Source organism: Daktulosphaira vitifoliae, unplaced genomic scaffold, assembly GCF_025091365.1.
Source record: "Daktulosphaira vitifoliae isolate Bord-2020 unplaced genomic scaffold, ASM2509136v1 Scaffold_4, whole genome shotgun sequence".
Classification (NCBI taxonomy): Eukaryota; Metazoa; Arthropoda; class Insecta; order Hemiptera; family Phylloxeridae; genus Daktulosphaira; species Daktulosphaira vitifoliae.
The window spans coordinates 30,679,944-30,707,922 of record NW_026099575.1 but is presented as its reverse complement, the minus strand read 5'-3'; the positions used below and the strand labels follow the sequence as shown (position 1 = coordinate 30,707,922).

Below are 27,979 nucleotides of genomic sequence, written 5' to 3'. Positions count from 1 at the left end.
ATCATTTTTTTGAAAATCTAACACTTAATCTGCTCATTGGGGGAGATTTAAAATAGCAACTTTTTTACAAAAATTAACATTTTCAACTTAATTTTTGAAAATGTTCCGAAAATACTGCATCCTTTAAACGTATATCAAAATTAAAACTTATGTCATGTACTATAAAATGAAAAAAAAAAATTTGTCCCGACGACCTATCTACTATGCGCAAATGGCTACCATATTCAAAAATATGCTATTTTAACAAATTTTATTTTTTAAATTAAACACTATCTACAGATTTGCATCGACGCGTTTTTTATGATAGTGATTTTAATCACTGTCAGATATCATCTATACTGGAAACAACTATGCCACGACCCCACTGTGCTGGGTTGTCTTTTTATTATTAAAATTATCTTGCTTTATTTTCAAGGAGCACTTATGAAATTTTTAGACTCACGTCAATTTTGCAGTAAATAAGTAAGTATATGGCTATCTAATTTAGGCTAGCAATTAATTCTCAAAAATATTTTTGATCAATTCCTTTATATATAAAATAGTTTTAGGTTTTAAAAGATTAAAGGTTTAAATTTTTTTCATCCTATTAAAAGTGATGCATTTTGAAAAATAAATAGAAATATAGCTTTTTTTTTTTGCCAACAAGTAAAAGAAATTAATATCTTACATTATTATAATTATTTAGCCTTGTGTTTTTCATAACCATAGATGTAGATATGAATAATTTATGAGACGGTTTGGAGGTTCAACTACACTTAACTATGTTCCTATCTATATCAATAAGTAATATTATATATTGAATAAAGTTTAAATTATTTTACAATATAAGCATAACACAGTGTTATGTTTATTAACACTATTATATGCTATTCAATAAAAAATAAAATTTGTCATTTTTTTTTACACATTTTTTATTATATTAAAATGATTTAATAATGACAAAGAAAAATAACTGATAATTTGACTAGAATAGTTTTTATTTGTGGAACATATAAAGCCCAAACATAAAAAAAGGATATATCAAATATTAAATTACAGCTTATACAGCTATATTATATGATAATACTTGTGAAATATATATTAATACAGAAAAATATTTAGGGAACATTATTTGTATAATTTAGGGTATTATGAAAATAATGGACACAATGAAGATCTTTATTAATGTCGCAATAGAGGCTCTGATACCATTTTATCTCTAGTAGCAAAGTATGATTCACGTTCCTTATCTGGATATTTCGTTGGTAAATTTGGACTATTTATATTAACCTTGGCTGGGTACCTTATTCCTGCAATTTCAACTTCATATTCACCAGCCATTACATATTCATTTGTAACTGGATGAGTGTTACCTAAATTATCTATATTTTGAACGAAGCCTAGACAAACCTATAATTAAAATGGAATGCATTTAGAATGGGGATATAATAATTGAATAATTATATCGCTATAACTACAATAGGAACATATATTAAAAAATATTATTATTAAAATTTTAGACAATTATATATAGTTTATTCTGTGTGTGGTTTAGCGCAGTGGATTATTCAATCACTATATTAGTGTTGATGATCAGCAACACTATTTACTATTAGTCCCCAGATCTATGACCATACAGGAATTTTAAGTGTTACACACCTTATAGTCTCTCTTAGCCATAATGAGATTACGTCAGATCAACAGTCAGTGTAAAAATCCTGTCAAATCATTATAAGGTAGAACCAACCTCAGATAGTTAGGATAGAGACAAAAGAGATAATAACAATGAAATAAAATGTATTCTCTATCTAATGATTCAAGCTCTATCAATAAAAAGTAATATAAATATTATTTTGAATACAAAAAAAAAGAAATTACACAATGTAACTCAATGAGAGATCAAAACTTAGAAGTAAATTATCACAAAATGTCATTTATAGAGATATACCCATAGTATTGATACTGCAATATATTGAACAATTATTAAATTAGTAATTAAATAATGAAGTTACTTGTTTTTTAAATGTAAACCCATAACTAGTTGTTGTAGTTGCACCAACATATTTTTTATTTCTATAAATTGGTTCACCTCCCCATGACCACAATTCTATATCAGGATCATGATCATTCAATAATAACTGAACATAAATTCGTTTTATACCTTCTTCTCGTTGACGAAGTAATGCATCTCTTCCAATAAAATTGATGCCTTTCTACAATATTTAAAATTTTATAACTTAATATTATTATAAGTTATTTAGCACATTCATCTTACATCAAATTTTACTCTCCATGAACGACCGCATTCCAAGGGTGTAGTCGAAGTATCTAAATCTTGACCCCAAAATGCATAAAATTTTTCCACCCTTAAAGCTTTCATTGCATAGCAGCCAGCATGTCTTAAATTGTATTTTTTTCCAGCTAGTATAAGAGAATTGTATACATGCAAAGCAAACTAAAACAAAAAATTACTTTTCATAAAGTTTTTTTTTATAATATAAATTATATTTTGACTTTTTATATTTAAAAAGTGAGTAATAAGTGAAACCTCAATTGGGGACTATTATTATTTTGGTATAAAAATATCATCATAATATATTTTTATAGTAAGATATAAATTTTGTTTAACCCATCAACGCCGAGAATTATTTTTTTTCAAACTTTCTATTTTTTTTACTAAAAACAGATTAATATACAACACAAAAATAAAAAAAAATTATTTTTTAAATTTTTTGAAAATACGATTTCTGAGATATTGAGTGTCACCATATGGGTACACTCGGCTTTTACCTATTAAATTATTATTCTAAGAACGCGCGATAAAAATAGCAATACGAATGTCACCATATGGGGACGCCAGGCGTTGATGGGTTAAATTTAAATTATGTTTTACAAATTTTTATGTTTTTATAAAGTTCAATATTTTAAAGTTTTCGATATCTCAAACTTTTTATTGTTCTCCTGAAGTTTTGATATAATAAGAGTCTACTTTATTAATTTTCAAAAAGTCTTTTATTTTCATATTACTCTTTTGTTCAAGATATATTTACCTCATTTGGTATGTAAAGAACATAGCCTAATTCTCCAGTATGAGTTATATTTAATGCTCTTATTCCATTTGCTAAGCCAACATCTAGCTCTTTATAGGTGAAAAAGGGGAATGATTTTGGACTTAAATCAGTTTCAGTTAATTCTGATAGAAGTTGTCGAGTAAATGGTCCCATAATACAAATTGCAGTAAACATTGATGTAACATCTGTAAGGACAACTGAATTATCAGTAGGTAAATGTCGTTGAATCCAAATTTTACACCGAGTTTGCTGTATTGTTGGAGCAATCATCATATAACTAAAAATAAATACCTTTGATATTTATAAAATTTAAAAATAATTTGGTAATTATAGTTCCTCACTGGTTATAAGATAATCTTATAAGGCTACAATCGTTTTCATAGCCACCACGGACATTTTGCATTCCTGTATGAATGATGCTACCAATAGGTACATCAACATCATTGGAACAGAGATATTGTAAAGCATCAACTACTTCCGTATCTTTGGACTAAAATTGTTTATGTTTTAAATATTTTAATATTTATATAAGATCATTATTTAATTGTTGACTTTTAATTAGTTATAATGTTAATACCATTTTTAACATTTTACTATTCTATACTAAATTCCATTGAATTTATAAAAATGAAAACAATTATTTAAATTATAAATAATTAAAAATTCAGCATTAATAAAGGTATATTATATAATGTGTGTATAATTGTATGAAAGTAACACGGTAATTCATTTTTTGATGATAAATAAAAATTTGATTTTAAATGATAACAAATTTTTTTTATGATTTATGATTCAAGTTTTACTAAAAGAATGAGGAATGCGGAAATTTTAATAAAAATCAAAATAAATCTAAATGTTAAGAATTTGGATATTATAATGGAAGTGACTTTCAAGTTAAAAATACCATTTTTCTATAAAAATGTATTAAATTACTTATCTAATATTAAAAAAATGGACAAATTTTAAATTATAATAAAAATTTAAAAAATAAAAAACATGTTTAAAATAACTGTTAATATTAATAAATTGAAATTTGCGTGTTCTATAAAAATAGGATTCTTATCATATTATCTCTTAACAGAAATTACTTATTTCTTATCAGAAATATAGTTTCATCTATGGCCATGGTTTTATCTTACTATATATTGTTACTTCTAAATATAATATAGCCTTACCATTATTCTTGATATACTTGTAATTCTAATAAATAATTTATACTGCTTAAAAGTTAATAGTCAAATTTAAATTATTTACAAGTAAAGTAGAATTCATACATATATAGTATGACAACAAATCTATTAAGTGTTGACTTTGAAGTCTTTGGAACAGTACAAAGAGTTTTCTTCAGAAAGTTTACTCAAGAACAAGGAAAATTATTAGGACTAAGAGGATGGTGTAAAAATACAACAGCTGGAACTGTTATTGGTACATTTGAAGGTCCATCTGACAAAGTGGAAACAATGAAAAAATGGTTACAAACAGTAGGAAGTCCAGCAAGTCGCATTGATAGAGTAGAATTTACAAGTGAAAAAATAATAAATGACTATACGTTTACTGATTTTGATGTCATCAGAAAAAAATTAATTGTGTAGAAGATTATTTTTAATAATGTTTTTTTAACTTATAATATTTCAATTAAAATCAAATTAAATTAAGAGTTAAAACTTACTTGAATATCTAGTTTTGTGAAAGTAGAATAGTCTAATAGGCTAACATTTTCTCTACAAGCTTCATATTCAGCCTCGACTAAATCAAACCAATCTGGTTTTCCAAAAGTATTAGTTCTTGCTATGTTTAAATTATTGATATCGGCAGTACCATTCAAATAAGCTAAAATGATAAAAACATAACTTTAGTATGATAATTAAATAGTAAACTTTAATTAAATTCTAACCATGAGCCAGCTCAGGATCAAACCATGTTGGTCTTTCATATCCCATAACTTGTTCAAATACTGCCCCTGCTTCTTTTAATTTAGGAGAAATTGGCGACATTCTTAAATTACGTCCTGTTACAAATTCATTAAGAGGATAAGGGATTGAATAATGTCTACCTGTTATTAAAAAAAATTAATTAAAATTAGTATTTTAAAAAATTTAAAACACCTTGAGAAAAAATTTTAATTTCTATAGAAAATGGTTTGATTTCAGTTTGAACACAACATACTAAAAAGCGTTTAAAAATAGTTTCTTACTATTTTCAACTAGTTTAATAGCTTAGACTTGTATAATTTATCTAATAAGTACTACAATTATATCAGTTAATTAAATTATCAATATTATTGTTTTGATTTTTATTTTTATAACACTTTAATCTTCTAAGTGTGGTTTAAATACCTGGTACTTCTTTTACTCTATCTCTTAAAAATCTTCTATTATTGTGAAGTCCTAAAAAGCGACTCATGTCAATTTCATACATGTCGAATTCAGAGTATCCATTAACAATAGATTGAGCAGTTCCTTTTCCAACACCACCCGCAGCTGATATACCTACTGTTTTCATACCAGCAGCTACATAATAATTATGAATCTAAAAAGAAAAAAAAAAGTAATTTATAAAAGAACTCTAAAAATTAAACAGTTTTTTTTTTAACTATACTATACCTAAATATTATTCAAATATTTGATATGATAAATTACTGTAAGTGTGTCAAGAACTTTTTTACATGGTTTTAATGAGACCAAAAATTCTGTAGTCCCTTCCTCTTTTCTATTCTACCACATTATCACCCACAAAAATAGTTATTATATAAAATCTTTTGTCAAGAGAAGGGAACCAATTTAGCTCCTCCAAAATTCTTACATAATAGACAAACCAAATTTTTCACATTTTGTTAGTAGAAATATACAAATACAATTTTATATTCTATTTAAATTTGAGAAAGGATAAATTTTACTTACTACGTATTCATACTATAAAATAAGAACTTTTTAATTTATTTTGTTAAAATATATTTAAATCTTGTTATTATTATTATTAATATTATAACCATAGTTTAAAAATAAAATAAGAGTATAATTTAATAGTCTTGTGAATAAACGAACTTAATTTCTTCAATCTTTAAATTTTTTTTTATTTAAATTAACTAACATATTCATACTTTTTTGGAGAGGAAAGGTTACGTTAGGAGAGCTAAGCCCCTTCTGGATTCCTAGAATTTGCCTAAGATTTTATGCTTTCAAAATATTATATTTATAGTATAATAATTTACTTTATATCCATGAAAACTTTATTAATATCAGTAAATATATTAAAATTATAAAATATTGATAACACAAAGGAACAGATATATAATTAGGATAGTCAAATTTCAATAAAAAAATATTATTAATAGTCAACATGAAAGTACATTTGTATCTACAATGTCTATAAAAATTTTTTTAAAAAATTAGATAATTATAATTACTTTAAATTTTAGATACAATAAAATTTTCCTCATAAAAAAAATTTTTTACACACGGTTAATTTTTAAAAGAAGCCATTTATAGCATTGTTCTTAGAAAAAGAACTTGTTTTAGGAAAACATTCTTTTTATAACAATTTTTTTCTCAACACTGATTATATTTATAACACTTACAAATGTAAGGTGCAATTAGCAAAACTTTCTAGGGATAAGTATCAAAACTTATAATATAAACATACATTACATTTTTTTTTTTTTTGAGGAAAAATTTAATTTATATAATTTATCTAATAATATATAGAAGCTAAGGTAATAGTAATTTATATTAAAATAAAAAAAGTAAAACACACTGTGATTATACATTTTTTAGTAAGAAAGAAATCTTCAAAAATCTGGAACAACATAATTTTAATGGGAAATATATATGTTTAAATAATAATTGTTATCAGAAAAGTGGGATAGCACTCAAATAAAATATTTTTATTCTTACTTCAGGCGCTTGACCAACAAGCCATTTACAATCGGGTGAAAATGTTTCTGCAAAATTAATTAAACTATCAAGTGTAGCATCAGCTAATGAAGGTACTCTATGTAATATTTGCTCAAATAAAATATGAAAATGATCCCAATCTGCTAAAAGCTTTCTTCCTTCCATATTTTCTGATGAATAAAAAATGAATATTAATAAATATGAAATATAACACACATCATATTCTTAAATAACTTTATTACTATAAGTCACCTGGACATTTTCCATCTTCAAATGCAGGTTTTCCTTCTGGTTCGAATCCACCAGCTAAAATACAACCATTTAATTCCCTAAGATAAATATATCCATCCTGATCCCGTACAACTATATTATAAAATAAATAAAAGATTAAAGTAAGTTAAAAACTGATTAAAAATTTATTATCCTACAATAAAATATCCTAATTTTTATAAGTATGAGTGGTTATCATGTAGGTTTTATAATTTGAGTTTAATAGGCATTTTTTAGAAAAAATAAATCTGAACTTTTCACTATAACTATTTTTAGTTTAATTTCATGATAGTGAAATTACTACCAATAAATAGAAAATTTTGTGAAGAATATAAAAATATAACTTGTTTGTTTATTAAATTACAAATAATTGAAGGAGTCTGTGTAAAAACGAGACAACTCCATTTTTTTAAACTTTTCAAGAAACAAAAAAAACTATTTAAAAAATATTTAGTTTAAGGTAAAACTGATGTTAATATCAATTAACATATATTAGACCATGATGAAAAAGATGCCGTAATTATTGATTAAGGTTTTTGATTTGAGATGTGAGCTAAAATTAACCTGAAATTGTTGGAGCTATCTTGTTTTTTAATCCAAACTTTATATTTATTATTTCAGTTTTTTTTTTATCAAAAAATGATTAATATTATTTATTCTTACTTTAAGACAACTGATTTTATTTATTTAAATATAACTTTATACATCATTTTTTTGACAAAAAAATCAGAAGGCTCCAGTTCCATTATATTTCCTAGACCGTTGGTCGGATTTGTCTCTTTCTTACACAGATATACTCGTCAAATTTTTCTTAATTGGAAACCATTTTTGCCAAAATTGGAGTTGTCTCGTTTTTGCATGGACCCCTTCAATTGGGAAGAGCAAAATGATAGAAAAATATACATAAAGTATATTAATATTTGAAAAATTGTAATTTAATTGTTTTTTAAATTTTTTGTGAGAAAAATTTATCTGCATAACATATTTTTTAACAATTATTTTTCTTTTTAATAAGTTATTTAACTAAGTAACCAATCTAATTTTTTGGAATTTTTGTGTTTTACATGTTTATATATTACATACATATATTTGATTTTATTATTACGCTATTATTAATATTTGTCCAACTGTATATTATAAAAGCTGATAAGCATCAATTATTTTAAATAAATAAATTATGCCTGTGTGTTATATAATTATGATATAAAAGTAAAAGAAAATAATTTTTTTTTAATATCTATTTTATAGATAAAATTTCTACTAAAATATTAATAAACTATCATGACACAATGACATCCAATATAAACCAATTTGACAAATTATTTTTCTTTTTTTTTGCATTTTATAATATAAATATTTAATCTAAATTTTAATAATATTGGAGAAGTAATTTGATTTAATTTGTTAATTTAATATTAAAATATACCTGGGATTAAAGGATCTATGTTTAGTATAGGTTTAGTAAGAAGATAATAATGTTCAACTGGATGAAGTGGTACTTTAACTGTAGGATGGCTTAATTGACCAATTTTTTGAGCCCAAAATCCCCCACAATTGACAAAATAATCACATTCAACTGAACCAATTGTAGTATCAATCGCAACTACTTTTCCATGATCACATACCACTTCCATTAGTCTACAGTTTTCAACAACAGTAACACCTACATAATTTGTTTAATTAGTAAAATCAAATAAGTATTTTTGGATAAAGAATTTTACAGCTTAAAAATAAATATAAAATATAGTGTTATAATTAGTTTAAATATCATTTTTAAAGGTCTTGTTTCTTTAAGAGGATATCAACTAAAATTAGCATTTTCCAAGTATTTGTTCGTAACATCTTTTTAATTATGTTTGTAGAGTAAAAATGACTTATATTTAATAAATTATTTTCCTATAGTTAAATAATAAATCATCAATCTGGTCTTTTGAAAAGTATTATTAATTAACCTCAACATAAATTATTTTAAAAGATTCTTGTATTGTTAGATTAATTAAATGGTAATAAAATATAATAAAAACCTTTTTCTTTGGCAGCATCTAAAAGAGATATGTTTGTCAGATAGGAGTCAGCTACTCCATCACCTGGAATCCATAATGCACCTTTAATATCGTCAATGTTAATGAGTGGACAAATTTCTTTAGCTCTCTTCGGATTTACTAATTCACATTCAATTCCCCAAAAACTATACAAATTATTATTAATATTTTACCAATAAATCGAATGAAGATTAAGTATATGATATTGTTCTAAATTAAATTATAGTAATGATTTAATAATTACGTACTGGATTTTTATATAATAACATAGTTAAGGTCAAATAGAATAAAAAAAATTGTTGTAATTATTACACTGATTGAGATTTCATTCTATGAAAAACATGCATTCGATCACGTGATCTAGCAACACATAAGCTACCACATTGCTTCCATCCAGTTTTATAACCTTGTAATTCTAATTCTTGAAATAGACTGACACTAGATTGGCATAACTTCACTTGACCTAATGAAGGTTTAAAAATTCCGACTAGGTCTGATGAAAATGAAGATTTTCCTCCACCAATACTGTGAAAATACCATTAATTGAAAAATTTACTAATGATTTTATAAGTTTACTTACACGCCTTGTTCAACTACTAAAGTATGATGACCCCAGCCAAGTTGAGCCAAGTGGTATGCTACAGATGCACCCATAATTCCTCCACCACATATTGCTACTTTACATCTTTTTGGCAAAACGTTAATATTAGTTGAGTATTTTTTATATTTAAATTTGTAATGTTTATAGAAATATATTTTAGACAAAGGATAGTATATACCACTTTTTGCTACTGATAAAATATTTAAACTACGATTTGTGTAAAATCGAATGAAAATCATGATTAGATTGGAGATATTTTAATTTATATGCACAATTATATGTAATCACATCAAAATGTTAATTTTTCATAGAAATTATGTTTAAAAAAATTACTGTGATCTGTTATCATGCAAAAATATTTTTGTTATCAGGTTGATAACGTGTTATTAGTATGTTATCTTTTTCGTTAAAAAATGATGAGGACACAAATATTTCGTTATGATCATTCATCTTATAAATAAGAACGTCTTATTTATAATATATATGGTTTTAATGCATAGCATTAGGAACGTTTCTAGAATTTTATACTGACGTCAGAGTTTGCATAAGAGTAATGAGAGGACGTCTCAAGAAAATTAGATCGATTTTTTTATAACATTTTTTTGGAAATTATCAAATAAAGAAAAAGTTAGCGCCTAATGATCTCATATTCTCAGCCCCTATGAATCATTTATTTGATATAAATAAAAAATAGTAAGTTCTAAATATTGACTAAGTCATATTTAAGTAGTTGCTACTCAAGATAAAATACATATATATTTTTATTTTTAATAATTTTATTGGATATATTAGATTATTGGACTTTAATTTATAAAAAGAACTTTCTTTTGGCTAACTAAATAATCTTATTACCATTTTTGGGGACACGTTTGAAAGCTTTAACTGACGTTGTTTCTACAATTTATACTTTTCCGCGGTGCATAAATTCACCATTGTGAGATTAGAAGAGATCAGGGAACGATAGTCAGTGGGTAATCGTGGTCATCTAGTATTTTACAAATCTTATAGTTAAAAATTTGGTTATCACGTTAAACGATTAAATGGGTATCAAAGTTAAATTTTTATGCAAAACTATTGGAAAATATACTCATAAATATTATAAAAAAAAATGCTTCGATGCAAATCTTTAGATAGTGTTTAATTTTAAAAAATTGGTGTATTATTCCAAAAGCTACATAATCTGCTAGTTCCTTATTAGTATCCTGATTCAGATAAAGTATGTCGAATGAAAAAGAGATTATTAAAAAATATTATTTCTCATAAAAAAATTGTATTGATCCATACATTTTTTAAAAAGTTATAGCATTTTAAAGTCAAAAATGTAAAATATAAAATGAAGAAAATTTACACAAAAATAGCATTCCTCAGCTATTTTCACCATGAAGACAAGTCCAGAGGTCAAATTCTTTTTTTTTCAAATTAAAGTATATTACATAAGCTTTAATTTAAGATATATATAAAAGTGTCAGACCTTTCGGAACATTTTCAAAAATTAAGTTGAAAAATTTAATTTTTTGTAAAAGAGTTGTCATATTAAATCCCCCCCCTGTGGGCAGATAAAGGGTCAGATTTACAAAAAAAATATACCAAATGATAAGTAAAGACATCAAGCATCTATAAAAAAAAAAATTATATTGATATATTCATTTTTAAAAAAGTTACGGCAGTTTTTAGTAAAAAAAATTGAAAAAATTTCGAAAATTAACGATTTTTAAATTTGTAATTTTTTTGGAGGTTTCCCCCATTTACGGGGAACGAGGGAAATTTTTTCAATTTTTGAGGGTAATGTCTTCGACTAGATACGATTTGTGATCTTTTGACGTATCGTTGAAAAAAATCCGTTCGGTGAAAGCTGAGAAAAAGTGGTAACAGACTCAAAAAAAAAAAAAAACCAATACCTTCTCAGCATCGAAGCTAATAGTCGCAAATTTTTAAAATATTTTAGTTTTTGAGTGATTATTATTTCGTCTATGTTGTAGAAATTGTGATCTTTTAATTTTTTTTTAATTTGAACAATATATTTACACTAAAGTTAAAAAATGTGGAACGATAGTACGTTATACCTTACATGTTAATAATTCATTTATTAGTAATTTTAAACTATTTTGACTAATGGTTTGTCAAGAATACTAAGTTTTTGCTATGATTGCTGCGATTCCCACTTCATTTTTAAAAATGTTTGTAAATTTTCAAAATTGCCAAGATTTTTAAAACAATGCATTTATTTATAAAAATTTATATTTTTAAAATACTTGTTTATCAAAATTGTGTGCATTACGTCATTTATCAAAGAAGTGATTTATATCACTTGTATATTTTTTCCAGTTAATTTTTTACCTAAAATGTAGGTTTACCATGATCATTGAGGGAGTTGGCCATTTTAGATTCTCCAGTGGTGTAACCTGAAGAGTTAGCAGGTTATACACCTCCTACAAAATGATAAACGATTATTTAGAATATTATTTAAAATTTCTGTAATTGTATACATTTTTCTGAGTGACAAGTTATGTAAATATATGTATGCCAAAGACTGAAAGCGAACCAAAAAAGACCGGTTGGAAACCCAAAATATGCAAAACATAATATTGACGGAAACTTTAATTTTAAATTTTTATAAAACTGGACTGTTACCAAAACCCAATTAAATAGAAAAAATAGATTTTTAAGGTTATTAGATGGAAGAACATTTTAATAGTTTTTCAATATAAACAAGAATTTTGTTCTGAGAAATCTGAATTCATAAAATAAGATCGATGTCAAATACAATATGACATTAATATGAATTATTATTGTAGTATCATGTCTTATTGGAATTTCCAGAAAGTCATACGCGCTTAATGTTACCATTGTTTTGCATAAGCGATACGAAAGTATGATAAAAATAGACATATGAGTATTTAGCTAATCGGCAAAAATAGTGATAACGTAGCAGCTGTAAACTGTTGACTTAATTACATAGCATGAAACGCGTGTACTTTTTCGATTTCAAATCTGTTATAATATGTGATCTGTGATCTTATTTTATTTTAGTACAAACTTCGTACTAAAATAATTTTGATCATTAGCTATTTTCTTATTAAATATGAAAATGGCCCGCTCATCTCAGTCATTCATAATTATTTAATTTATAATGAAGAAACAAAAAGTTTTAAATAATTCGTTACGTTTAAAGTATTTCATTTTCTAACTCAATTAGATTAATGCATATTAAAAAGTTTACTGTATTTAATTTCTTCGTTAACAAGAACTTTCTATTATGTACAGTTTAAAGTGGGTGGTAAATAGTATCTGTTAAATATTCACTATTAATAAATATACTATTATATACTATACTATTATTAATAAATGGCGGATTTAAACATTACTCTACATAATAAATAATGTAAGCATATCAGTGTCTGGTACCATCCAAACCCCTTCGGAAATACTGCTACTAATTATTAAATGTTTAGTTTAAAATTTTGAAAAAAATAAGAGTTTTTACCGGTCAAGATTGTATTTTTAACAAAACCTTAAATTTTGATTTTTTAAAAATCTGACCGTTACCTAAACCTCAAAAAAAAAAAAATGTTTTATTAGTTAAACCCAACTAGAACATAAAAACATAAAGGTTTAAGTATCTAACGTATACCATTGCCTAAAATGATGTAACAGTGAGTTACAATTGGTACCTAAAACTTCTTTAATAAACACAAATTTTAAATATTGTTAGTGTAAAAAATTAGCATAACTAATATACAGGGATAAACCTTAGGAAAGTTAAATAAGCTTAAGTATTACCTTTTAACAAACATTTATATTGGCATATTTACTATTCGCTTTAACACTTTGTTATGACCGAGCTACAGATCTCTAACAAAGTAGTGTACGCGGTTACAGTCACGATGTATCCTTCCCTTTTTCACTAGCTACTGCTCTTGAAAGTGTACCGGTTATTTAGATAAGTATCATAAAAGGGTACACGTATCTTTAGCGAGTATACGCTAATTAAACTACAGGTATACCATTTCGGTCTCATTGTAGTTAATGCATTGGCTTCAAGATTGATAAGACCAAATCCGCGATACTACCCAAGTCAAACTAAGTAGCTAGGGTCGTGACTGACTAGTGATAGGTCACTGATAACATATAATTTAAGACGAGTATATCAAACAAGATCGAGAAAGTCACTAGATTATAATTGTCCTGCTGCATGGATTGTGACCCCTACATTGATTCACACGATTCAAATATTGATGTTGAATTACATATTATTTATTTATGTTTTGGAACGACTGTTTTCTCAGAAAAAAAAGTAATTTTAATGAATAAATTTCTGATCATGCTTAAAAATGATATTTAAGCTAACTACTGTTATTTAATCAACTATTTGTTTATACATCTATTATATATTATATATTTTTAATAAAATAGCCACGCACTACAAATAAGTACATATATTATTATATTATATCGTATATTATATTAATTTATTTTATAACATAAATTTTAGTAAGAAATTTTATTATTTGTCACCTTTACTTTTATTGGGCGCAAGATAAATGGATACAAGTAAACTAACTTTTACAGATTATTGGTTTTTTATAATCAAGACCAATTTTCAGTAAAGGTATAGTGGTGTAAACCCGTAAACACAAATACAGAGTGTTCAGTAAGGAAACGGGTTAATCGTTAGAAATAATCAGAACAATAGAAACCAGTTTCTTTATTTATTGAACACTATATATACCTTATAATTCAGTTGGTAATTATTCAGTTTACAAAATTACTATTATTGAAATTATTACAATTAATCTAGTCAATAGTTGCACACGATTTAAAACAAATAATCGATCGGCAAAGATATAATCCCCTTAATTTTTAACTGTGATAACAACGTTTACGACCTTCTTACAGCACCTCTTTTGAAAATGGTAAATATAAATTAAATTTAAATTGTTTATACAATCATGTTAAGCGTACTTTCTATTGTTTGTGTCAGAGGGGATGGGAAAACCTACTTAGCTCAGTGCAATAGAATCAAACCAGTGGTGTACCTCAGGGAGGGGATATAATAAAAATAATAATATAATTACATCTTTAGCAAAAAAAAAAATTAACGTAAATTATATGAGCTTGTTTAATTATTAGGTAATTACTCTATGATTTGTTTATTGGTAATCAGAATTTGGTAAAATTATTTTTTCGTTGTTTCCCGCGAAATACCATCATTTATTATCTCGATTGGTGGTTGATTTGTAACATTATTCTGAGGAGGTTTTAAGAATAAAATTTACTTGGAATACGTATTAGAGTCATACTTTACATATTTAAAAATGTAAGCATATCGGTGTCTAGACATTCTGTAAATCATTGTCCGTCACCATTGTTGACTTATATTTTGTGTTATCTTTTCGTGTTTGCTTTTTGACAAAACCATTTTGTGGTTTAACTGATAACCGTTATCTTCTCTCAATGAAAACAACAAAATAATATTAATTTCAATTGAAAGGCTTAATGCAACAAGTTAAGTCCATTTTTTTTAAACATTTTTAAGAGCAGCAATTTTATCATTTTTTTATTAAAAGTAATGATAAAATCAGGGCTGGAATAAAACCTATATGAATCGAGGCGGTACTTGGAGATGGGCCCCTCTATAGAAATGATCGCTTCTATAAAAAAGTGATGAGAAAAAAAAAAAAAAAACTGTATTGATTCTGTATTGAAAACTGTATTTGAAAAATATGGAAGTTTTAAGTAAAATTAATTATTATTAAAAAAAAACGGTAGCACAGTGTGGACGTGGCATATGTACGATTTGAGAATCAAATTATATGCTTTCGTTTTTTTATAATTAAGTCTATGGATGAGTTTAGAGTTTTATATCTGTCAATATAAAACAAAATTTTTATATGATACAAATCTATTATGTTTGGCTGGGCAATCATAAATCACATTAGTTGATAGATAAAAAAGGCAATTGAAGCTAGTTCAAAATTTCAAAGTCGAGTTTTTGGACTTAACAAAAACAAAAATTTTAAAGAAGTTTAACTTCATATTTAATATAAGTGAAAGTCATATGTAAATCGCTGATCTAATAATTGTGGCCTCCACTTGTATTGCTCTAGTTGTATTTTTTTAGAAATTAAAAACAGTGTAAAATTGAAATTGAAAAAAAATTGTGCACAAAGAAACTTTCAAATTAAATATTGTTGGTTAGGGGTTGAGGTATCCCAACCTCTTTTTTATGACTTTAGAAACAGCACAAAATTAAAAAATATGATGTAAAAAACGTAATGGACTATTAGTTATTTTAATTCAAAAAACTTTTCTTTTAATAAAACTTATAGCAGAGTGCAATATAATATTTATCTACTAATTGAAAATTAATCAAACGTATACGAATGTCAACCAACTTTTTTTTCCAATTAAATAAATTCTTTTTTGTTAAGTCTTTTAGGGGGTGATGACGATTTGGAACTGGTTCCGTACGAGATAAATACTTATATGATATTAAAACCAAACAACCAAACCGATAATATCTTGACTGTAAAATATAGTGGTGGTTTAAGTTTTTTGTTGTTGTTCTCCCACGCATGTTTGACACTGGTTACATGTTGTATACATAAAATAATATTATTCTGAGAAAACCTGTCACCGAGTGAGTTTCCAGCAGTGAACCTCGTTACTTCTTTTTCGGCTGTATCATATGTTCCCCCCACGACATTCCGGATAAATGCTGTAAATAAATAACTTACTGGAAACATAGTCTTCTTACATATTACACTGTCATAGCCCTTCTTAATCAAATGTTAGAAGATATCAAACCACCTTATTGAAAAATTTAAGCAATGTCACTTCTTACTTCAAAATTAGTGACGAAAAATGTATTTAATTTATTAACTCTCAATTTCAGAGATAATATTAATTTAAATATTAGTATTATTTTAAGCGGTGTCGCTCTTTAGTATCATGTTACAATTATTTAAAAAGTTGAGATTAGCAGCGAAAAGTAATTAATTTAATTTATGTATAGTTCACTGATAATAGACAGTGGTGTGCTAAGTTTTTTACAATGAGGAGTTATATAAAATAAAATTTTTTTCTTCTCCTCAATTAATCTAAACATGCTTTTATATTTGTCGTGGAAAAAATTTTCTATCTAATCATTCCCCCATTGGTGCAATCGAGGAAATCTCATTACAATAATGTATAATCTTAGTTAATTTAGAGTGATGACTTTTAAATTCTTTAAATCAAAATAAACAATTAAAATTAATTATAACCAGAATAAGTAGGAAAATTATATTGAATTTTGTTCTTAGATCACAATACACAGTGACATAACTAGAAAGGTCAGGGGCCCAGGGACCATTGATAGTAATAATCAACTCTAAATAGATAAAAGAAAAGAAAACTTCAGATTATAGAATTTTGAAGATTTTTTTACTATGCACCTTATTATTATGAAATCGTGATTATGCTATTGATAATATAATCTATGAGGATCACATAGTTTTGGATCTTTTATCAGCATAGGCATAATTAAACAATTGTAAAAAAAAAATTGATTTTTTAAATTTTGACCTATTATGTGTTTATTTTACTGTATCAAACATTTATATATGTATTAAGAATAGAATAGAAGAAATAGCAATCTTATTGCTCTAATTAGTAAGGTAATATGTATATAAAAATAAGGTTTTCCATGAAAATCATTATCGTTTGAATGAGAGCTTATAATTAAATTAAAAAATAATATTATTATTTAAGTGGATAACAAAATTTTCAATTATCTAATATTTTTTTGGCTCGTAATAAACTAATATTAAAGAGATCTTCTATCTGTTAACTATTTAAATGATAAAAATATATAGTACATCAAAAGTTATCATGGACCACTTAATTAATCAAAAAATAAAAATAGTATTGAGAATTTCTTTTTTGTAGGTTTGTATGTATCAAACCTATTTGATACATAAAACCTGTTTTTCTCAATTTATCAATTATGAAGTATTTTTCATGTTCATTACTTATACTTTATTAGTGTGTCTTACAACTTTAATTGTACTTACCCAATTCAAATATTATTGAAAACGTGGCTAGTGGTGTTTAGTTATGTAGTCGTTGACAATAAATGTGATTCAAATATAGACTATTCTACAAAGTACACAAGTAATAAAATTTTTAAATTAAAAAAACGGTAGCACAGTGTGCACGTGGCATAGTTGGGGCAAGTATAGATGATATATCTAACATAAATTAAAATCATTATCATAAGAAACGCTTCGATGCAAATTTATAGATAGTGTTTAATTTTAAGAAATTAGTGGATTATTCAAAAAGCAAAATGAACTCCTATTTAATAAAATCAAGAAAAAAATGCAAAAAAAGTCATTTTGATGGGTGGGGTTCGACCTCATACCCTGAGCGTAATAGACTGTACTGTTCACGATGTGACAACCATATATTATAAAATGGGATTAGCTAATAAGGACAATTTAAGCTAGTTCGAAAAATCAAAGTCGTTTTCTAACTTGGAGTAGGCAAAATATTAAAAATAAGTTTATATTTATATTCAATGTAAGTTAGATTCATTTTATAAAGATCGGTGGCCGCATTACTAAGGTAAACCCTTATTTTAAAATAAACAAAAAAAAAACTTGAATACAAAAATAGCATGTATTTTAACTACAGCAGCCATTTGTACGTAGAAGATAAGTAATCGGAACAATTTTTTTTTAAATTTATAATACGTAACATACGCTTTAATGAAACATGTGTTTTTTAAGGACAGTATTTTTGAAACATTTTCAAAAGTTGAAAATTGCTATTATGAATCCCCCCTGTGGACAGGTAAATAGTCAAGTTTTCAAGAAATTTATATCAAATGAAAGGGAAATACGTAAGATATTTTATATAAAAAAATTATTTTGTTACGTTTATTTTTTAAAAAGTCATGGCAGCTTTAAGAAAAAAAAATGTCAAAAATTATTTTAAAAATTGTATTTTTTTTTTTTGAAGATTTCCTCCTTTTACAAAAAACGAGGGAAAATTTTCAATTTTTAAGAGCGATGTCTTCAACTAGATACAATTCGTGATCTTTTCACGTATTGTTGAAAGAAATTGTTCCTATGAGAACTGAGAAAAAGTGGCTACAGATATAAAAAAAAAACAGTAAAATTTATCTCTTCTTAGCTTTGTATCGAAGTTAATAGTGTCTTGTAAGATGTCAATGTTTAGTATTTGATATTCATTTGACTAGTTCGGGTAGTCCACTAGCGAGTTGTAAACAATAACATACTTTAGTGGAAACGTGAAAAACAAATTAAGTGATAAGATGATACAGACTATCAGATGGCCCAGCGAATATAATTAACTATAAATATCGCATAATACAAATTTTATGATGTCTTATTGTAGTGACTGAGTTACGGCAATATTTTATAAACCTAATAACTTTTATTTTAATTTAAACAATTACCAAAATTTCAAAAAGTTCTTAAATTTTATATTCTATGCCGCATAAAATTTTAAGGTATCCGAAAACAACTTAAGGATTATTTATTTGGAATTAGTTAATAATTTTATGCCTTGGCGGAGGAAGAACGAGAAATGACTTGTGTCAAATATAACAATACTCGCGCCTCAACATCGCCTTCGCCGTAACATTCTAATAACTTCTGTTATTAAGTGTTAATACATAAATTTATATTTAAGTTATTATAAGTTAATACAATGTATTATATACATTATTGCCTAAAAACTGTTTTATATCTTGTATTATTATTAAGATTGTTCTCCTATATGATATTTTTAAATGCAATTACAGAAAATACCATTAAACAATTATTGCAATTACCTAACAGATTCACATTTCATTTACTTTACAATTTTTTGTGATTGTTAAGTGCATTTTCAGTTTTATAATAAGCAGCAACATACTATCTATTATCCTGAGGTAGATATGGCAATATTTTAAATGGTGCATGTTTTTAAAATTTAGCTGGTATTATAATTTTAATAGGGAGTCATTTAATTCAATTGTATAGTTAAATAATTAATGAATTCTGAACAACTCATCAATTTATTCATAACAAAATCGTATTAAGTTAGGAGGTATTCACTTAAAAAATGTTTAAATATTATTGTTCTTATTAAATTGTTTGTTGTAAAATTTTTATATCTTATATTTATTTTATATTTTTAAGTTGCTATAACTAAAATAGAAATAAGGTGACTATTTATCTGTATTTCATACTATTTTTTTTTAATTATTAAAATAAATTATTACATAATGATGTAATTATTTTATCAGCACACTAATTTTCTCTTTTTTTTACGTCTTGTTGATCAAAATATCATAAGTAGGAATTCAGAATTAATAGTGATTGACAATAAAAATAAACCTTCGTAAAATCAATATTTTCTCTGTTTTGTAGTAAAGTTAAAATTAAAATGAATTTACCAGGATTATTATTATTTTTTTTAATATTATGCAATTTTTTATTTGTCTAGGTATAAAATTGAAGTCATATGATTGAATTTTATATCTATAATAGAGTTGATTAAACAACAAAAAATTAGGGCTAAAAAGTAATTACCTTAATTATTGGCGGATTTTTAAAATTTTTCTATGTGTTCTTAAGTATAATATCTACTTGGAATACATATTAGAGTCTTACGCTACATATTGTATGACGTAAAATATTTGTGACTGAGAAGGGTTCAGAAACTCTGGACCCCGATTTATAAAAAAATTACATTTTGCTCAAAACCAACATTAGTTTTGATATGCGTTCTTAGCTAGTTGTGAAATATTTATTTGCGAATTTACAAATTGATAATGCAATGTTGAATTATCAATTTGACCTATAAGGTACAGCCTATCTGGCCTCATAATTTTAACATTGAAATAAGACTTAAGAAACCATCCATCCTATCATGGTCTACATATCTCTACAATATCTATGTGTGACACAAAAAAAAAAAAAAATCGAAATGATGCTTTCGGTTGAGTCATTAAAAGAACAAAGTATTATATTTTAATTTAATAAAAATAAAATTATTTTATGTAGCTTAATTATTTTTGGTGTTAAAGTAACAAAGGTTTGGGCTATAAATAATATTAATGTCAACACTCAATTTATTTATTTATTTAACTATTCAACTGATGTTAATTTCTAGTTCTTAAAAACTTGATATTTTTGGACGGCTATATATATGCTGATAATGAGTATATGTATATTTGAATAATGTTGTCACTCTATTAGCAATATTTATGAACTTAGACCATTATAATGCCATTTGACTTAAATCTATCAATAAAAAATATCAAAAAACTAATCAACAATTTGGTGCATAATCGTAATCTAGGTGACTACATATTACAATATTTCAGCATTGTTAGTCTCCTCAAAATCACGAAAACTGCATGTGCTTTATATAAAGTAATTTTTGAGAAGTAGAGAAATTAAATTATACTTCTCAAACATTCTGCGTCTATGTATTAGTGCTTTAAACTTTTGTGTTAAGAAAATAGTGATTAGTTTTATTCTCTTAATTATAAATATAGTTTCGTAAAACATTCCGTTTGAAGCCTAAGGTGTCTTTTATGTAAACGGATTCCTACCACATCACACTCATGTTATTATAATTAAATTATGAACGGGTTGTGGGGGCGGTAGCAGGATCGCTTTAAGAGCGTTTACTTAGCTAAATAAGAGGCAATTGATTGTATCAATCGACTGTGGTGGAACGCACGCCTACGTACATCGAACATTTATACAATATAAATACACATATGTGTTTTATAGAGCCAGTGTATTTAATAATATAAGCGTTGTCGTCCCATTCATATGTCGTACTGCGTTATGGACAACCGATGCCGTAGTTTTCTGGGATATAACTTCCTATGGCTCCATTGCACATTTCAATACGTCGCCTATACCTATTGTGGCGGTAACCTGCAACGCACTTAATAATTATTATCCAAAATGCGCTTATAAAACACGCCGACAATCTCTCCGCTGACGCCATTGCCGTCATATCATCCCGAAGCGTCGAAATAGTTTAAACAGATCCAATCAATCCCAAGTTAAATTCAGTAACTTTTTTTTTTCAATCAACTAATGTAAATTACAATATTATCAATGCAGTGGATTCAATTTGGAAATGTAAAAGTGTTTGATATAGAATCTTGAATTTTATTTCGTGTAAAACATTACGTTATGTTTTTCAAAACATTTGTTTAGCATGAAATTTCAGAAATCAGTAAAAACATATACAAACAAGACAAATTTCAAAATACTAAAATTAGGGCTTGCGAGTTGTAGATTTTAGATATTATTTTTTTAGGTTTGTTATAAACGCTACTAAAATAAACTCGATTCTAAAAATATAAAAACAATAACTATGAAAACCAAAAAGAAAATTACTTATCATAAAAAAGTATAATGTTTTATTTTTTCATACGACCAGTTGATTAGAGTAGATTGTTCTATTATTTTAGAAATGCGTGTAATTGTTTGAGAGGAATCTGAGTTCTACCTGCCTTTTTTCGATAATACAATGTTTTTGATAAATGAATATTTTAGCATTGTCAAAAATTTCAATTAAAAAATTTGGATTTTTAAGCTGTGTCGTTGATACAGTATATCATCCACAGATACTCTACATAAAATAATAGGCTCTAGAATCAGTCTTAAAAATAGAATCTCAAAATGTTTAAAAAAAGAACAACAAAATGTTAAACCTGTAGAAAATTGGACTTTTTGCTTTATATAGTATGAGCTCTCTGGCCCTTCTCTAGTCATATTGTTTTCTTGAAATTTAATTTTTCTTTATTTTATGAAGTTACTTTTGCCGTTTGTCTATACCTGTATTAAATATAATTTATCCATTAGCTAGAGGGCTCAGTGAGCTATGAAAAAACAGAAACAACGTGAAGGTGGTGCTGGCGAAGTCAGTAAGCGCACCCGAGTGTATAGTCAAAGCGGAGTGGTTTTAATGAGCGCAGTATTCAACAGCTTCGGCAGCGGACAACAGTTCCAAACAAGTGTTACATGGCTGACTTGTAGATGCCAATCGACGGGCTTGTTGTTATTATTATCATTATTGTTATATATGAGGCTGTTGCAGTCTACATATATATACACAACTATACATTACAATGTACACGCTTATATATATATATACAATATTATTGTATTATTGGTTTCGATCGCCCCCGTCTTAATATTATAGTCAGTAGCCAGTTTGGGTGGCCTCGGGAATAATATTATCGATACATTATTGTCAGTTCGTAAATCCGTACAGGCGTTCTTATAATATCTCATTTGCTTATCGCGTGTGTTGGTCGAGTTAAAACTGTTGTGAAGGAGGAGCGGTTGAACCAGTTAAATTATTTTTTGCACGAATTAATTGCCCGTTAATTTTGTCGGCTAAAAATCATCTATTAAAATTGTAACTTAGGTTCTCATTAATTCAATCCCATTGCGATTCAGATGAATTTTTTGTTAAAATATTCAGGAGAAAATTTCTTTTGTTTGTTAATAAATGTTTTAACTTGAAAACTTTTATTTTTATTGTTAAATTTCTATCAAATTCAACATAATGAAAAAAAAAAGTGGAATATTTTTATATCTTATGTTTCAAGTGACACAGTTTTCTTAAATTAAATTTCGAAACTTAGATCATATTTATACATTGTTTCGTAAAATAATATAACAAAAGAAAATAGTCGTGAAATCCTAACTCGATTCGCTCGTAAAACAATCATCATATAAATTAAAACTTTATAGTAAATGACTTCATGTAACCTTGCACTAATTTACAGAGAACTCGCCTGAACAAATTGCATTTCCCTTGTCTTTAAGATGATTCGTTGTTCTCAATTGTCAAATTATTCAACGACAAATTATTTATAGTTTGCGGATACATAGGAAGAGAAATTTAATTAAATTATCCACGACTTTGGTAATTTAAAATTTCTTTGTCAAATGCTAAACTTGTATATTTTTTGACACAATTTTATAAATTGATATTTTATTATTACTACTGAGTTAAAAGAAATAGAAATATGTGTTAATAATTTAGCTTGTTCTATGTTATTTTTGACAGCATCATTTTCACTGCGTTATAACATTATTATTCTATCACAGTTTTCCATTAAATAAGGCACATGTTCTGAGTTGTCATTTTAAATAACCACTTACAACACTATTTATTATAATCTCAGAAAAAGCTAAAGTTATTTTTTTCATTTAATTTATGAAGTTTTACTAGTATAGCTAAAATGTTACATTAAAAAGTGATGTACAAATGTGGTAATATTATTTTCTGTTAAAAGTATATGTCAATCACGAAGTTTCCATCTGTGCACACTATCAAAATATAAGATTTAAAAATAAATATGTATCAATACCATTTATGTACTTACAAGTTACAACTTTTATTATGTAACGTGTCCATCGATAAAATTAATAAATGATGTTAGTTGGTGTTGTTATCGGCCTTCTATTAGGCAGCAGGATACCGTCATTCCAATTACTCGGCGTACCTTACTGTGAATAGGTAACTTCATAAATATTAATTTTTAGGTACACATTTAATCCACATTTTATAAACACGAGTGTTGTTTGTACCTAAGTTTTCCATGTTCGGAACGATCGATAAATCTTAATTTCCGTAACTGAGTTTTATATACTTAAAAAAACATGTTATTTTCGATCCATTGATTTATTAGACGTACGTCACACGAATGTAGCGACTCACATATGGATCTTATCACCTGTAACTAAGTTCGATATCTATTTATGGAGTTAAGATGGTTAGAGTATTGCCGAAAACATCAAAACATCTTATCATCTACTGCAACTTTTTCAATTGACATAACTTTGATTATGATGTTGACAAGATACGATAACGTTTTTATTAGAAAATATTTAAAAAATAAAAAAGTTGCGCTTATATATAAAAATGATCATAAAAAAACAATAACAAAAAAAATTCTTAGAAATATTGCACTCGTATTTAAAAGATTCACTAAGTGACATTTCAGTATCTTAGGAAAACAAAAGTTAATTATTATTTTGTAATAGTTGTCGATAAGAGATCATAAATAAGTTAGCAAAAATGTTTACCTAAATTAAACAGCAATTATTTAAAAATCCATTTTTTCTACTTGTGTTTTTTGCGTCGAGTTACGATTAAAATACACTTCTTAAATAGTTGATCGTTTATTCAACTCGTGTCGACAATGATTATTCGACCGATCATTACCATTTAATGGAGTTTTTAAGCCCTTTCTTGATTTTTACGACGGATAAGTACTTTTATTATAGAGTAAAGCACATAAAACGTATAGTGACTATACCAAGAAATGTTCGTACACTAATTATTTGCGGAAAATATTACATAATAACATGATACAACAGATTTCAATGTTGTTACTAATTTTATTAATTTAAACTATTGACCACTAAATTTTCAAATTTGAAAAATTGTAAGTCTACAAGTAAAATAATAATATTTTTATAATTTCTTAAAAATATATGTTAAACTGCTCTGTGTTGATACTTTATTTTTTTTTTATTCTTACTGTAAAAAAAAATGTGTAATGGTGAGTAATTAAAAAAATAAATTACAACCATTGAGGACATTGCATCAGCTGCTCGTCAAACGCTCGTGTATTCAGAGCAAACCGATACGTTCAACAAGGCGTGATAAGAGTAAATTTGATGATGTGTTGGTCTTTTCAGCAACAGCTGCGTAGAGAGCTAGACCGTTATAAAACATATTAAAATCTTTTCATTATTGTTGGTTTTTTTACCGTTAAAACACCAAAGAACTACGTGGTTGGCGGCATTGAAGGGCACGCGCCCTTGTTAAAAAAAAAGGAAACATTCTTATAATCGCCTCCACCCTCGCTCGAGCCCCTTTTGTGATGTGTGAGCAAATCGTTTAGAACTGGTTCCGACTCACCCCCACACGCGCGCATAGAAGAATAACAATAAAAACACGAGTAATGTAACAATGTAAATAAGTTATTTAGATGGAAAAAATTATTGCGAAACGTGATCCACGTGTGGAGAAATATTATAGTCAATGTTTGTGGGTCGTGTGGAGAAGTCTAGTTTTTTATAAACGCAAAAGTAATAATTTTTGAATTACCAACTTCAACCATAAAATGTTTTACATTTATATTATTTGTATTGCAATATGTACTTTTGGATTGTTACAAAAATTTGAACTTTAATCATAAGCGTGTTCAGACATAAATTTTATATTATTTATGATCAACTATGTAAATAAATACGGATAGCGAAGAATTCTGAAAAATATCGTGATCTTTTTGCAAATCATTATTGTTTTTTCCCAACTTTCAAGGTAGTTTGGAATTTCGATGCTTTATTTTATGCCATTAAACATTGTTTAAAAATTATATTTTAATAGGCAAACCTAATAAAGTGGAAAGTTTTTTTTTCTCCCAATTCCTTTTGTAACCACCTCTAGCCAAGGAGAAAAAATATTTAAGGTAGGATTATAGCGAATCATTATTACTTATAGATTTTTCCTATATAAGTAACTCTATCAACACTATTACTATTTCATGACTCACATTAAATATTTAGCATAATTCTGGATCATTACAAGATACTCCCCTTTATTTTCGTTAAGTTATCCTCGAGTTATCCTTGTACAATAATTTTTAACTTTGTGAAGAATTTAGAATAAATACGTTTTAAAAAACCGATATAAACTATCAGAATTTATGTAAAATGTACATTATATCAAACGATTTATAATAATGGTGGTCGAAAAAAATGTTAATTTGTGGTAATCGATTCGAATTGGCCGCGAAATAACTTTGAACGATCGCTCTTGGTGTCATCCGCTGATTAGGATAATGTTACTGTTAAGCTTGTACCCAAAATATTAATATGTATAATTTATATAATATGTAAGGTGTGTGAGGTATATACTATTCACGTGAGTGTAATAATAAATAGCAGTGAACCTGCTCCGAGTCTTTTCGTGCAGACAACTCGGCGGCTATAAATCAGAACACGCATTAGCTCCTCGTGTGGAACTATTAACACTGCCGCCGTTACACTCCGAGTTTTTGATGTTATTTATTTACTATTTTTCTATCGTACTCGTTTATATCGTCTTTGCAGTCATTTTATTATTTATTCGGCCATCATGGCGTTGTAAATCGTATAATACCAGTGGAGGCGTTGGGTGCCCGAAATTTGAATGAATAACATTAAAAAAAAAAAACTAGTTTTGTGTGAAATTGCGTTTTCTAGCTGTTCATGACAATTCGCCTCCGTTTCATTCGACGCGATTAAGGTTAAGTGCACCACTGATAATGAACGCGTCCTGTATTATGGTAATACACTTAAATCTTGTGCGGTTAAGCCAAAAAGTTATTTTGTCAGTGTTGTAAACTGATGAACAAGTAGTTATCTGGTACACTCAACTTTTACAGCTTAAGAAATTATAATTTTAAGTGATAGTAAACAAGTTATCAAAAATATTTTCTCAGATGTTTTATAAATGAAAAAATACCTTATTGCATTTACTAAAAAATGAATTGAACAGTAAAAATGTTTGCTATATTAAAATAGTAATTATGTTGTTATGTGTAATAAACATGACATTATTGTAAAAAAACTGCGTAGAAGTTTAAAAATAGTTAATCCTTGATTTAGATACCAAGTACATTACGAAAAATACTGGAAAGTACTTCAAAAGAAAATATTTGACTCAATTGATCTATGTGTTTTCACTGTTATTATTTGTAGTTTTCGTAAAAAGTAATTCTGCCAAAGAGTACAAATTATCTTGTGTGGTTGCTTCATAATTTTTAATAAAACGTAAAATGACTCGAGTACCAAATGCAATGGGAGCCTGTTTTTATACCACCCACCAAGCAACTACCTAAATATACGCTTGTTAATTAATTAACCGTTGTGTGAGTGGAGCGAGTATATAAAAAATTAAGCAAGCACAAATTTTCATCAAGGTATAATTTTTATAATTTTTTATTATTACTCTACGGCAATAACTTTCATAGAGTTTGATATTTTTTGATGATAATCCTCATTATACAGGTTTGTATTATAATTATTATAATTT

General features: G+C 26.4%; 2 protein-coding genes across 2 annotated transcripts; one reads left to right on the top strand and one right to left on the bottom strand.

Annotated features, from left to right (window-relative positions):
- Nucleotides 1–944: 944 nt before the first annotated feature.
- LOC126905495 (pyruvate dehydrogenase phosphatase regulatory subunit, mitochondrial) lies at nucleotides 945–10,184 on the bottom strand. The gene is made up of 14 exons (XM_050685229.1): nucleotides 9,836–10,184; nucleotides 9,568–9,780; nucleotides 9,238–9,401; nucleotides 8,640–8,876; nucleotides 7,196–7,306; nucleotides 6,944–7,113; nucleotides 5,387–5,579; nucleotides 4,945–5,103; nucleotides 4,720–4,880; nucleotides 3,392–3,540; nucleotides 3,030–3,327; nucleotides 2,255–2,434; nucleotides 1,992–2,192; nucleotides 945–1,389 (listed from the first exon to the last, which is right to left on the bottom strand). The coding sequence occupies exons 1-14, from the start codon at nucleotides 10,093–10,095 to the stop codon at nucleotides 1,162–1,164; spliced, it is 2,724 nt and encodes a 907-aa protein (XP_050541186.1). The 5' UTR covers nucleotides 10,096–10,184; the 3' UTR covers nucleotides 945–1,161.
- On the top strand, nucleotides 4,179–4,718 carry LOC126905502 (acylphosphatase-1-like). The gene has a single exon (XM_050685239.1). It carries the CDS (start codon nucleotides 4,334–4,336, stop codon nucleotides 4,640–4,642), a length of 309 nt encoding a protein of 102 aa, XP_050541196.1. The 5' UTR covers nucleotides 4,179–4,333; the 3' UTR covers nucleotides 4,643–4,718.
- Nucleotides 10,185–27,979: the final 17,795 nt, after the last annotated feature.